Source organism: Pongo pygmaeus, chromosome 3 (assembly GCF_028885625.2).
Source record: "Pongo pygmaeus isolate AG05252 chromosome 3, NHGRI_mPonPyg2-v2.0_pri, whole genome shotgun sequence".
NCBI lineage: Eukaryota > Metazoa > Chordata > Mammalia > Primates > Hominidae > Pongo > Pongo pygmaeus.
In genome coordinates, this window is record NC_072376.2 from 174,976,021 (window position 1) to 174,988,983 (window position 12,963).

Here is a 12,963-nt window from a genome sequence, read left to right on the forward strand (position 1 = left end):
GACTAATTTTTTTGTATTTTTTTTTAGTAGAGATGGGGTTTCACCAAGTTGGCCAGGCTGGTCTTGAACTCCCGGCCTCGTGATCCACCCACCTCGGCCTCCCAAAGTCCTGGGATTGCAAGCATAAGCCACTGCGGCCAGCCTTTAATAAGTTTAAACATAAATGCCAAATATAAATCTGATATAAACAAACAGGACTTATCTTAAAGTGCAAATCAGTAAGGAATAATGCAAATCTTGCTTTCTTTAAAAACTTTTACATACTTTCCAATATTTTTCCGGGACTTTTTAATTAAAATTTTCTTTGTGAGATGCATTTGTCAGAAATAATACAGACATATCCCATATATCTTTACCTAGTTTCTCTTAAAGATAATATTTTGTATTATTATAGTACAATATCCTAACCGGGATATTGACTTTAATACTATCCCTGGGTCTTATTAAGATTTCCTGTTTTATTTCCACCATTTGTGTATATATTTAGTTCTACTTAATTTTACCACATATGTAAGTCTCTGTATTCATCAGGATAGTCAAGAAGATACAGAATAGTAAAGATCTGCTACTAATTTTTAAAATAAATTTTAAGGTACCAATAATCTTTTAAAGCAGGGGTTAACAAACTTTTTCTGAAAAGATCCACATAAGAAGATGTTTAGCGTTTAGAGGCCATAAAATCTCTATTGCAAGTACTCAACTCTCCTTTCCCAATGGGTGTAGCTGTGTTTCAATAAAACATTACGGAAAAATACAGATTGTGACCTGGATTTGGCCAATAGTTTTTTAACTCCCATTCTAAGGTTTTCACAATCACTTTTTAAAAATCTAAAAGTAGCAAATATATTTTCCGTTTTTTCAATTTAACTTTTCATTTTTTCTTTAAAAAATCCCTAAATGAATATAAGGTTTTGCAGTTCTTTAACCTAATATTTTGATTTGCTTCTTCCATTGGGCCACTATAGCAAGTAATATAACTTGCTGAAACTCCACAAAAAAATATAATTCACAATTATAAAGTTAATTTTAGCTATCACAATAATATCAGGCCTCAGCTTTACAGAATCTTCTTTTACAATCAAAACTTGGCCCAATTCACACTAATAAGACAGGCAATTTATTCTTTTGGTTTATATTATTTACTCTCTTCTGATGAAATAAAGTCATTTTATGAGTTAGTTGTACTTTAGGCAAAACACCAAGTTAAGTACATAAGCAAACAAAAGACCCATAATTTCTGAGACCTGGAAAATATGCTAAACTTTGATAAATAACCCAGACAGTATAAATGACATTTTAACACTACACATGATGAGAAAGTATTTTTAAGTAACAATAGATCTAATGAATATGTTTGGTATAAGCTCGAAGAACAAAAGTTCTTCAAACCATTATTTTATACGTTTACTTTATAATAAAATGAATCTATTGTTCATGCATCCTATCCTGACGTTGAATGGTATTATTCCTAAGCATACAGCTACAAAACAGAACATTAAATACACCAAACTATTTTCCCACGATATTTATTTATATTTATTTATTTGTTTTTTTGAGACGGGGTCTCACTCTGTTGCCTAGGCTGGAGTGCAGTGGTGCAATCTCGGCTCACTGCAACCTCCGCCTCCTGGGATCAAGAGATTCTCCCACCTCAGCCTCCCGAGTGGCTGGGATACAGGCACCCGCCATCATGCCCGGCTAATTTTTGTATTTTTGTAGAGACGGGGTTTCATCATATTGGCCAGGCTGGTTTTGAACTCCTGACCTCAGGTGATCTGCCCACCTCGGCCTCCGAAAGTGCTGGGATTACCAGCGTGAGCCACCATGCCAGGCCCCCACATGATATTAAATATTATGTGTTTCCATATGGATGACAGGTGAACAAACCCTCAATTTGAGAATATGATGCTAAGTTAAAATATTTTAATAGTTACATATTATATATTATGTACATAATTTCATAGTGTCAAGTATCAGTGCAATAGTATAATTACCACCATACCATCTTCTGTCAAAATGACAGAAAAAAAATTCCCTAATATTTTACAAATATTAAGTATTTGTAAAATAGATCTGATAGAAAAGGGAACTAAACTGAACTTGAAATCTAAGTATCTGTTATCCTTTTGGTAAAAGAAGGGAATTTACTGTCATAAAATTATCTGCACATGTATGTAAGGGGAACACAGTACACTATGGTAAGTAAATTATCCTAGTTTTACTTCAAATGTGTCAAAGGATTTCTAGCAGCAACAATAACAGAGCATTGCATCTTGCATCATCTGAAAAGCTCTACATGTCATTTTTAAATCACGTTGGAAATAATATTGTGTTAGAGAAAATTTGAAAAAGGATAATTTTTAATTATTCAATTTACCTTAATAGGTGGATGAGTGGAGTGTAATAAAATTATTTTTCAGCCATAAATTTAAGCTAGGAGTAAAAATATTAAACAGGTTTTTAAGTGTAAATACATTTCAGAAATATTCTGAGAAACTAGGACTTGGCACTGACCAACGATTAGAAATCAGATTAATTATTGATGGAAGTTCTATACATTTAACTCTAGAATTTCAGACTGAGTCATGACTATAAACAAGAAAATATTTCCAACAGCATGAACAAGTAAGCAACAAATAAATGTATAAAAACTGAATGATGTTAAAACTGTTCAATGATTTATTTATATGGCATGTGAAAATAATGTATTGAATTACAAATTCAGTACTTTTCTATAAACCAATGATTTTCAAATGCATGAAGTGAATACCAGTACTTTAAAAAAATTTTAACTATGGTTATCTCTGATTCACTAATGATATTTAGCATGAGTTCTTCTAGTTATTTCAGTGGGCAAGTACTGGTTCTTCATAATTTGAATTATGTGGTGCAAACTGAAACCATCGTTTTTAATCAGGAAGGAATGAAATGTTATCACAGCATGGCTTGGCACTCACTAGTCCCTCAATTCCACTCCAGGTGCTTTTTACTGGGTGAATTTGGCCTGTAGACTGAATTGGCCACCCTGTGTCCCTAAGATAATCCATGATTGGGAAGCCATATGGTGTAATGCTGAAAGCTATATTAAATTTTGAGTCATACTTTGGCCAGCTTTATTCTCATAACTGAATATCAGAATTGTTTCCATGTAAATTTCCACACACTGCTACTTACTGGAGTACTTAGGCTATTTTGTGTTTCTTTTCCTTTTTATACCCTTGCTGATATAAAATTGCTAGAGTTTAAAGGCACTAGTTGAGAAAGAAAAGAAATAGAGTGGGGTGACACTTAAGGTTCACCCTTCATTTACCTTTAAAGAAGCAGTCTTCATTGTGAACAATGGTAATCTTTTGTTTTTTCAGGCAAGCAGCTCTGTGCACTTCACAGTGGTTTTCATAGAATTCTCCATCAGATCCACACACAGGTTTGTAGTGACGTTTGCAAAGGTCCATACAGGCACATTCTGCTTGCCCTGTCTCTCTGCTGGTAACACAGTGTCTTCCCAAACCACAGTACTTATTTTCACAAGATCCAAAAGGGTCATCCTGAATCATAAATCCTGAAAAATTAAAAAAAAAATTGAAGATCATTTGGTTCATTTGTCCGAATAATATATATATTTCAGAGTATCAAGTGGAAAACAAGTGTTCTAAGAAAAGTATAGTATGGTGTATTCAAGGCTCAATTTTCAGTAGTGGAGATGCTTATATAAATAACTACACATGAACTTTCTCAAAATGCTTTCAGTATTCTTCCCCTCTTCCTCTCCTCTACTTGAGCTCTCTTCTCCCTCCCCAGAGGAATGTAGTGCTTAATGACAAGGTCTGTAAAGCTAAACTGCCTGAGACCAGATCCTGGCTTGACCACTTACTAGCTTTATGTTTTGGATAAATTCCTTCCTTGTGCCAAGTTGTCCCATCTGTAATATGGGAATAATAGTATGGACCATCTCTAGAGTTGTTCAAACTATTACATGTGATAATCCACAGAAAGTACATCCTTGGCACATGATAGATGTTTCATAAATGTTAGCTTTTACAGTAACAGAATTGTAGATAGGAGAAAGTAAATGTACGCACACAAGGCAGAAAATGTAAGGAGACAGGAGTGGAAAATAACAGTCTCTTGAAAACTTTTTGATACATGATCCTTTCTTGTTTTGACCTTTGCCACCTGACAATCACTGATACATATCATGACTAAATCAACAAATCATGAAGAATTATATTTTCTTGTTACTTATTTAGTCTAATAAACTCAATTTGCATCAGAAAAGTTTAAGTGAATCCACCAGTCTTGTACTAAGGCTGAAATTAGCAACTTCAATTCCTTATGCTTTTCTAGGCAGATTTAGCTTTGAGAATTTTAGAAAATGAAAAATGGCAGTAAATTGAATATACATATGCACATACATACACATAGATATGTATACACATATGTATACACACATACATGTGTATATATATTTAGCATCAATGACACTTATGTATTGCAAAAAAGAGTAAATATTTGAAAGGTTACAAGCATAAGTTACAGTAATTTTTTGAGTAGTTAGTATATATTAATATTCTCAGCTGTTTGTTTAAACCATCTCTACATAATGGCATCATAATAATTAAGAACATGGATTCTGATCCAGAGTTTAAATCCCTAGTTGCAAGCTTTAGGGCCCTAGGTGACTACCTAACACATCTGTAACTCACGTGTAACTCAGTTTCCTCATCTGTAAATGGGGATAACAATAGTGTATCCTCATAGTTTTATCAAGATTAAAGGGTTGCAATTGGCACATATAAAACTCCTTGTGTTACTTATTATTAATAGCTCTTCAAAAATTGGTTTTCAAAAGGACATAAATATGTGAATGGAAATGTATTTAAGTAATCAATTTTGCTCTTTTTTAAAGGAAGCTCATACATTAATTTTATTTTCATATTTATGCATGAATTCTGAAATGGAATTTAAATTAGCAAAATTAAAATACACAAAAAGATCAACAGTACCAATGGCATATTTTTTAAAAACTAATTTATATTTCTGATAGCAGTGAAATTAGAACAAATCTACTTGTAAAAAATTTCAAACTATTTGACTCTTTGATAAAATATTATAATTATTGATGAAGCATTCCATGAAATTTAAAACAAATAGGTGGAAAAATAATTTATTGAAAAGATATTTCCGATGTATCTCCAATGTTATTTTAAATATTGATAACTCACTGAAATATTTTAATACCTGAGTGATGAAATAATCTGTATAATAAACTCTCATGACACACGTTTACTTATGTAACAAACCTGCACATGTACCCCAGAAATTAAAATTTAAAAAACTTAGCAAAAAATCAATTTTGGAAAATTTATGTAATGCAGTAGTTCTTGAATTTTGGCATGCTTACAACCGCCCAGAGAAGTTGTTAATATACAAATTTTTTCTCCACCTCACCCCAGAGTTTCTGATTCACTGGATCTCGAGTCTAATCCAAGACTTATATTTCTAACAAGTTCCCAGGTGATGGTGATATTTCTGCTTCCAGGATCAAACTTTAGGGTACTGACTTACTGAAATCCTAACATAATTAAAATATATAATACTAAGAGAAAGACTAGGTGAATAATTTTAAAATGCTCTATAGTGGAAAAAGATGAGAAGTTAATGCTATCATCAAAACCTTATAAAATCATGCAATTATTTGGAACATACTAGGAAAAGAAATTTAAAAATGAACATAGTTGAATAGCAAGGTTGATATGGTACTGGGCAAGTTTTGCTATTTTTACATGATTGCTTTTTAATGTTCAATATGCTAAATTAAATAAGCAGGAGTCCATTAGCTTCAAGCTGTCTCTGTATTGTGAGCTCCTAAGTAAGAAAGTGTACCCTAACTTATTAGTATGTAAACAAGCCAAAACTGATTTTAGGAATATATTGTTATAACAAATAACCAGGTTTCAGCCAATCACAGGAAACCAATTTATCAGATGAGTTCCAGCAAAGCAAATGTTTCTTCCAACCATGCCCAAATAACATGCCTAGTGGTAGCCAAACAGGTCATTTATTTATTTTGCTTCTATGTTTGGCCTATAATAGCTCATTGCTAGATGGAGCTTTCTGAATCTCTTTCGGTCCTGAGTGCTGCCAGATTCCTGAATTGTTCTTTGTGCAAATAAACTCTGTTAAATTTAATTTATCTAAATTTTTTTAAAAAATTAATGTGCTAAAAGAAAGTCCAAAATTATATCAATTATTACTATAAAATAAAGTAGAAAAATACTTTAATGTAAAGTATAAAAATACTGATTTCAAAACAGAAAAATATTTCCCCATCCTTATGCCAGTATTTAATTAAGCAAATTGTTAATTCAATGTTTATAGAGTCTATATGCAGCTGCCATTATAATAGAGAAATTTGACTCACATATTTATATTTTGTATAATTTTATGTCTTATATTTTTTCCATCAAATAATGAGTTAAGATTTTTCAAGAGAGTGTTTTATTTTAGTATTGAATAATGAGCTAACGTTTTAAAAGTCTGATCATTTTACACTTTAGTCAAAAATTGAGGTAGCTTTATGAATCAGTGCAATTTTCCAATTTTTAGGAGGATGCTCTACTATAACATGTCATATCTAGTATATATAGGTTGGTCACAATATTTCCCATGTTTTCTCTTAAATCCTTTCTCTTAAAGCCTGTACTCTAGTTCAGAGATTTGTATTAGGATATTTTCCATTTTGTAGAAGTTAATGAACTATTTTACACTAGCTAGAAGCTGTGTGTTGCATGTAGCTGCTACAATTAAACGAAATTTAATTAATTCATATGCAATCCAAAGAAAGCTCATATTATGTAAATGAATAGCTAGAACATACCCTTTCTGACAGTAATTATCCATGACTAATGCCGAACTTAAGTTTCAGCTGAGATTAAATCAATTTAATCTGATCAACATGTCAAAGGTTTCTTCTAAGTACATTCAGTCAGATAACACACTAAATGAATTTTAATCAAGAACTTACATCCTGATAGCTTATAGTTTTATCAAATAGCATTTGCTCCTAAAAAAGGATTATATATTTAACAAATTCATATTTTATAATATTTATTCCTTCAGAATATTAGAAAAATTCCACAAATTTAAAAAGACATAAAAATATTAAAATATTAAACATACCAAGCAATAAAGCCAAATAATTCTCTATTATTCTAAGATGGCATTTTCAGATTCTCAGTAATGAATGAAATTATCTTAAAATATATATTTATATTTATATTCTTGTCTGTATGTATATCTAATATATCGGCTGATACTTATAGAGTGTATCTAAATTGAAATAAACTTTAATTTGAATAAAATACAATTATTTTTATGAGCAAGGTGGTATGTTGGTTGGTATAGGATACATAAAAAGAACAATCATTGACACTTGACTCTTCAAGTGGCTTACAAAGAGCATAAGATAGGACTTGAACATGCTTAAGTAGAGAGGCTAAGATTTAGGGGGATATTTAAGGGCACAAAGGAGATTGAGATCATGTAAGACCTCAAAAGCAATGTACCATATAATACAAATAACTGAGGTGTGTTTAAAGAATGAGTTAAGAGTCTAATGGCTGATAAAAGGATATACAGGGCATGGAATAGAGACAGAAGCAGGATTTAAAACAATAATAAAAGAGGGAGGGAAGAACAAGATTTTGAAGTTAGCTGCCTTTAACTATTATTGTGGAATACTAATATATTATTGTATTTAAAGCATCAAGTTATTTGAGGTATTCATTATCTCATAAAACTGTTTTATGTTAAAGTACAAAATGTAAGTATTATGTTCACAATTATTGGTTAAAAAGAACAACAGATTTTGGTCATAGAACAGAAATTGAGTCTTTGCTTTTCCATTGCACTCTGGTGTGACCTCAACCAGGCTGCAATCCCTTTGGGCCTTATTGGGTTCTAGTTGTAAAATGAGAGGTAACCAGCAATTTATCTTTGGATTTGCTCTTATCCAAAAACTCCTTTAATGTAATAATGCTCAGCAAAACGCAGTTCTAATGAAAGCTAATGTATGGTGAGTATATTTAGTAAGTTTTCTCTCTGTCTATTATTTATAGTTCACCTGCCTTGAACAATCATATACTTCTCTAATTTAAATCATATTTACGGGTAGGGAGCCAAGATGGCCGAATAGGAACAGCTCCGGTCTACGGCTCCCAGCATGAGCGACGCAGAAGATGGGTGATTTCTGCATTTCCATCTGAGGTACCAGGTTCATCTCACTAGGGAGTGCCAGACAGTGGGCGCAGTTCAGTGGGTGCGCGCACCTTGCACGAGCCGAAGAAGGGCAAGGCATTGCCTCACTTGGGAAGCGCAAGGGGTCAGGGAGTTCCCTTTCCTAGTCAAAGAAAGGGGTGACAGAGGGCACCTGGAAAATCGGGTCACTCCCACCCGAATACTGCGCTTTTCCGACGGGCTTAAAAAACGGGGCACCAGGAGATTATATCTCGCACCTGGCTCAGAGGGTCCTACGCCCACAGAGTCTCGCTGATTGCTAGCACAGCAGTCTGAGATCAAACTGCAAGGTGGCAGCAAGGCTGGGGGAGGGGCGCCCGCCATTGCCCAGGCTCGCTTAGGTAAAAAAAGCAGCCTGGAAGCTTGAACTGGGTGGAGCCCACCACAGCTCAAGGAGGCCTGCCTGCCTCTGTAGGCTCCACCTCTGGGGGTAGGGCACAGACAAACAAAAAGACAGCAGTAACCTCTGCAGACTTAAATGTCCCTGTTTGACAGCTTTGAAGAGAGCAGTGGTTCTCCCAGCACGCAGCTGAAAATCTGAGAATGGGCAGACTGCCTCCTCAAGTGGGCCCCTGACCTCTGACCCCCGAGCAGCCTAACTGGGAGGCACCCCCAGCAGGGGCAGACTGACACCTCACAAGGCCAGGTACTCCAACAGACCTGCAGCTGAGGGTCCTGTCTGTTAGAAGGAAAACTAACAAACAGAAAGGACATCCACACCAAAAACCCATCTGTACATCACCATTGTCAAAGACCAAAAGTAGATAAAACCACAAAGGAGGGGAAAAAACAGAGCAGAAAAACTGGAAACTCTAAAAAGCAAAGTGCCTCTCCTCCTCCAAAGGAACACAGTTCCTCACCAGCAACGGAACAAAGCTGGACGGAGAATGACTTTGACGAGCTGAGAGAAGAAGGCTTCAGACGATCAAATTACTCTGAGCTACGGGAGGATATTCAAACAAAAGGCAAAGAAGTTGAAAACTTCGAAAAAAATTTAGAAGAATGTATAACTAGAATAACCAATACAGAGAAGTGCTTAAAGGAGCTGATGGAGCTGAAAACCAAGGCTCGAGAACTACGTGAAGAATGCAGAAGCCTCAGGAGCCGATGCGATCAAATGGAAGAAAGGGTATCAGTGATGGAAGATGAAATGAATGAAATGAAGCGAGAAGGGAAGTTTAGAGAAAAAAGAATAAAAAGAAACGAGCAAAGCCTCCAAGAAATATGGGACTATGTGAAAAGACCAAATCCACGTCTGATTGGTGTACCTGAAAGTGACGGGGAGAATGGAAACAAGTTGGAAAACACTCTGCAGGATATTATCCAGGAGAACTTCCCCCATCTAGCAAGGCAGGCCAACATTCAGATTCAGGAAATACAGAGAACGCCACAAAGATACTCCTCGAGAAGAGCAATTCCAAGACACATAATTGTCAGATTCACCAAAGTTGAAATGAAGGAAAAAATGTTAAGGGCAGCCAGAGAGAAAGGTCGGGTTACCCTCAAAGGGAAGCCCATCAGACTAACAGCGGATCTCTCGGCAGACACTCTACAAGCCAGAAGAGAGTGGGGGCCAATATTCAACATTCTTAAAGAAAAGAATTTTCAACCCAGAATTTCATATCCAGCCAAACTAAGCTTCATAAGTGAAGGAGAAATAAAATACTTTACAGACAAGCAAATGCTGAGAGATTTTGTCACCACCAGGCCTGCCCTAAAAGAGCTCCTGAAGGAAGCGCTAAACATGGAAAGGAACAACCAGTACCAGCCACTGCAAAATCATGCCAAAATGTAAAGACTATCGAGACTAGGAAGAGACTGCATCAACTAATGAGCAAAATAACCAGCTAACATCATAATGACAGGATCAAATTCACACATAACAATATTAACTTTAAATGTAAATGGACTAAATGCTCCAATTAAAAGACACAGACTGGCAAATTGGATAAAGAGTCAAGACCCATCAGTGTGCTGTATTCAGGAAACCCATCTCACATGCAGAGACACACATAGGCTCAAAATAAAAGGATGGAGGAAGATCTACCAAGCAAATGGAAAACAAAAAAAGGCAGGGGTTGCAATCCTAGTCTCTGATAAAACAGACTTTAAACCAACAAAGATCAAAAGAGACAAAGAAGGCCATTACATAATGGTAAAGGGATTAATTCAACAAGAAGAGCTAACTATCCTAAATATATATGCACCCAATATATGAGCACCCAGATTCATAAAGCAAGTCCTGAGTGACCTACAAAGAGACTTAGACTCCCACACATTAATAATGGGAGACTTTAACACCCCACTGTCAACATTAGACAGATCAACGAGACAGAAAGTTAACAAGGATACCCAGGAATTGAACTCAGCTCTGCACCAAGCAGACCTAATAGACATCTACAGAACTCTCCACCCCAAATTAACAGAATATACATTTTTTTCAGCACCACACCACACCTATTCCAAAATTGACCACATACTAGGAAGTAAAGCTCTCCTCAGCAAATGTAAATGAACTGAAATTATAACAAACTATCTCTCAGATCACAGTGCAATCAAGCTAGAACTCAGGATTAAGAATCTCACTCAAAACCACTCAACTACATGGAAACTGAACAACCTGCTCCTGAATGACTACTGGGTACATAATGAAATGAAGGCAGAAATAAAGATGTTCTTTGAAACCAACGAGAACCGAGACACAACATACCAGAATCTCTGGGATGCATTCAAAGCAGTGTGTAGAGGGAAATTTATAGCACTAAACGCCCATAAGAGAAAGCAGGAAAGATCCAAAATTGACACCCTAACATTACAATTAAAAGAACTAGAAAAGCAAGAGCAAACACATTCAAAAGCTAGCAGAAGGCAAGAAATAACTAAAATCAGAGCAGAACTGAAGGAAATAGAGACACAAAAAACCCTTCAAAAAATTAATGAATCCAGGAGCTGGTTTTTTGAAAGGATCAACAAAATTGATAGACTGCTAGCAAGACTAATAAAGAAAAAAAGAGAGAAGAATCAAATAGATGCAATAAAAAATGATAAAGGGGATATCACCACCGATCCCACAGAAATACAAACTACCATCAGAGAATACTACAAATACCTCTACACAAATAAACTAGAAAATCTAGAAGAAATGGATAAATTCCTCGACACATACACTCTCCCAAGACTAAACCAGGAAGGAGGTGAATCTCTGAATAGACCAATAACAGGAGCTGAAATTGTGGCAATAATCAATAGCTTACCAACCAAAAAGAGTCCAGGACCAGATGGATTCACAGCCGAATTCTACCAGAGGTACAAGGAGGAACTGGTACCATTCCTTCTGAAACTATTCCAATCAATAGAAAAAGAGGGAATCCTCCCTAACTCATTTTATGAGGCCAGCATCATCCTGATACCAAAGCCGGGCAGAGACACAACCAAAAAAGACAATTTTAGACCAATATCCTTGATGAACATTGATGCAAAAATCCTCAATAAAATACTGGCAAACCAAATCCAGCAGCACATCAAGAAGCTTATCCACCATGATCAAGTGGGCTTCATCTCTGGGATGCAAGGCTGGTTCAATATACGCAAATCAATAAATGTAATCCAGCATATAAACAGAACCAAAGACAAAAACCACATGATTATCTCAATAGATGCAGAAAAGGCCTTTGACAAAATTCGACAACCCTTCATGCTAAAAACTCTCAATAAATTAGGTATTGATGGGACATATCTCAAAATAATAAGAGCTATCTATGACAAACCCACAGCCAATATCATACTGAATGGGCAAAAACTGGAAGCATTCCCTTTGAAAACTGGAAGCATTCCCTCTCTCACCACTCCTATTCAACATAGTGTTGGAAGTTCTGGCCAGGGCAATGAGGCAGGAGAAGGAAATAATGGGTATTCAATTAGGAAAAGAGGAAGTCAAATTGTCCCTGTTTGCAGACGACATGATTGTATATCAAGAAAACCCCATTGTCTCAGCCCAAAATCTCCTTAAGCTGATAAGCAACTTCAGCAAAGTCTCAGGATACCAAATCAATGTACAAAAATCACAAGCATTCTTATACACCAACAACAGATAAACAGAGATCCAAACCATGAGTGAACTCCCATTCACAATTGCTTCAAAGAGAATAAAATACCTAGGAATCCAACTTACAAGGGAGGTGAAGGACCTCTTCAAGGAGAACTACAAACCACTGCTCAAGGAAATAAAAGAGGATACAAACAAATGGAAGAACATTCCATGCTCATGGGTAGGAAGAATCAATATCGTGAAAATGGCCATACTGCCCAAGGTAATTTACAGATTCATTGCCATCCCCATCAAGCTACCAATGACTTTCTTCACAGAATTGGAAAAAACTACTTTAAAGTTCACATGGAACCAAAAAAGAGCCCACATCCCCAAGTCAATCCTAAGCCAAAAGAACAAAGCTGGAGGCATCACACTAACTGATTTCAAACTATACTATAAGGCTACAGTAACCAAAACAGCATGGTACTGGTACCAAAACAGAGATATAGATCAATGGAACAGAACAGAGCCCTCAGAAATAATGCCGCATATCTAAAACCATCTGATCTTTGACAAACCTGACAAAAACAAGCAATGGGGAAAGGATTCCCTATTCAATAAATGGTGCTGGGAAAACT

At 35.6% G+C, this 12,963-nt stretch overlaps 1 protein-coding gene across 2 annotated transcripts in view; it reads right to left on the reverse strand.

The window, feature by feature from the left end:
- FSTL5 (follistatin like 5) overlaps window positions 1-12,963 on the reverse strand; it is an 814,279-nt gene that overhangs the window by 519,801 nt on the left and 281,515 nt on the right. For both annotated transcript variants that reach the window (XM_054485700.1, XM_063664253.1), the window contains one exon: window positions 3,311-3,559. In XM_054485700.1, the coding sequence (XP_054341675.1) occupies window positions 3,311-3,559 (249 nt within the window). The remainder of the gene's footprint in view (window positions 1-3,310; window positions 3,560-12,963) is intronic.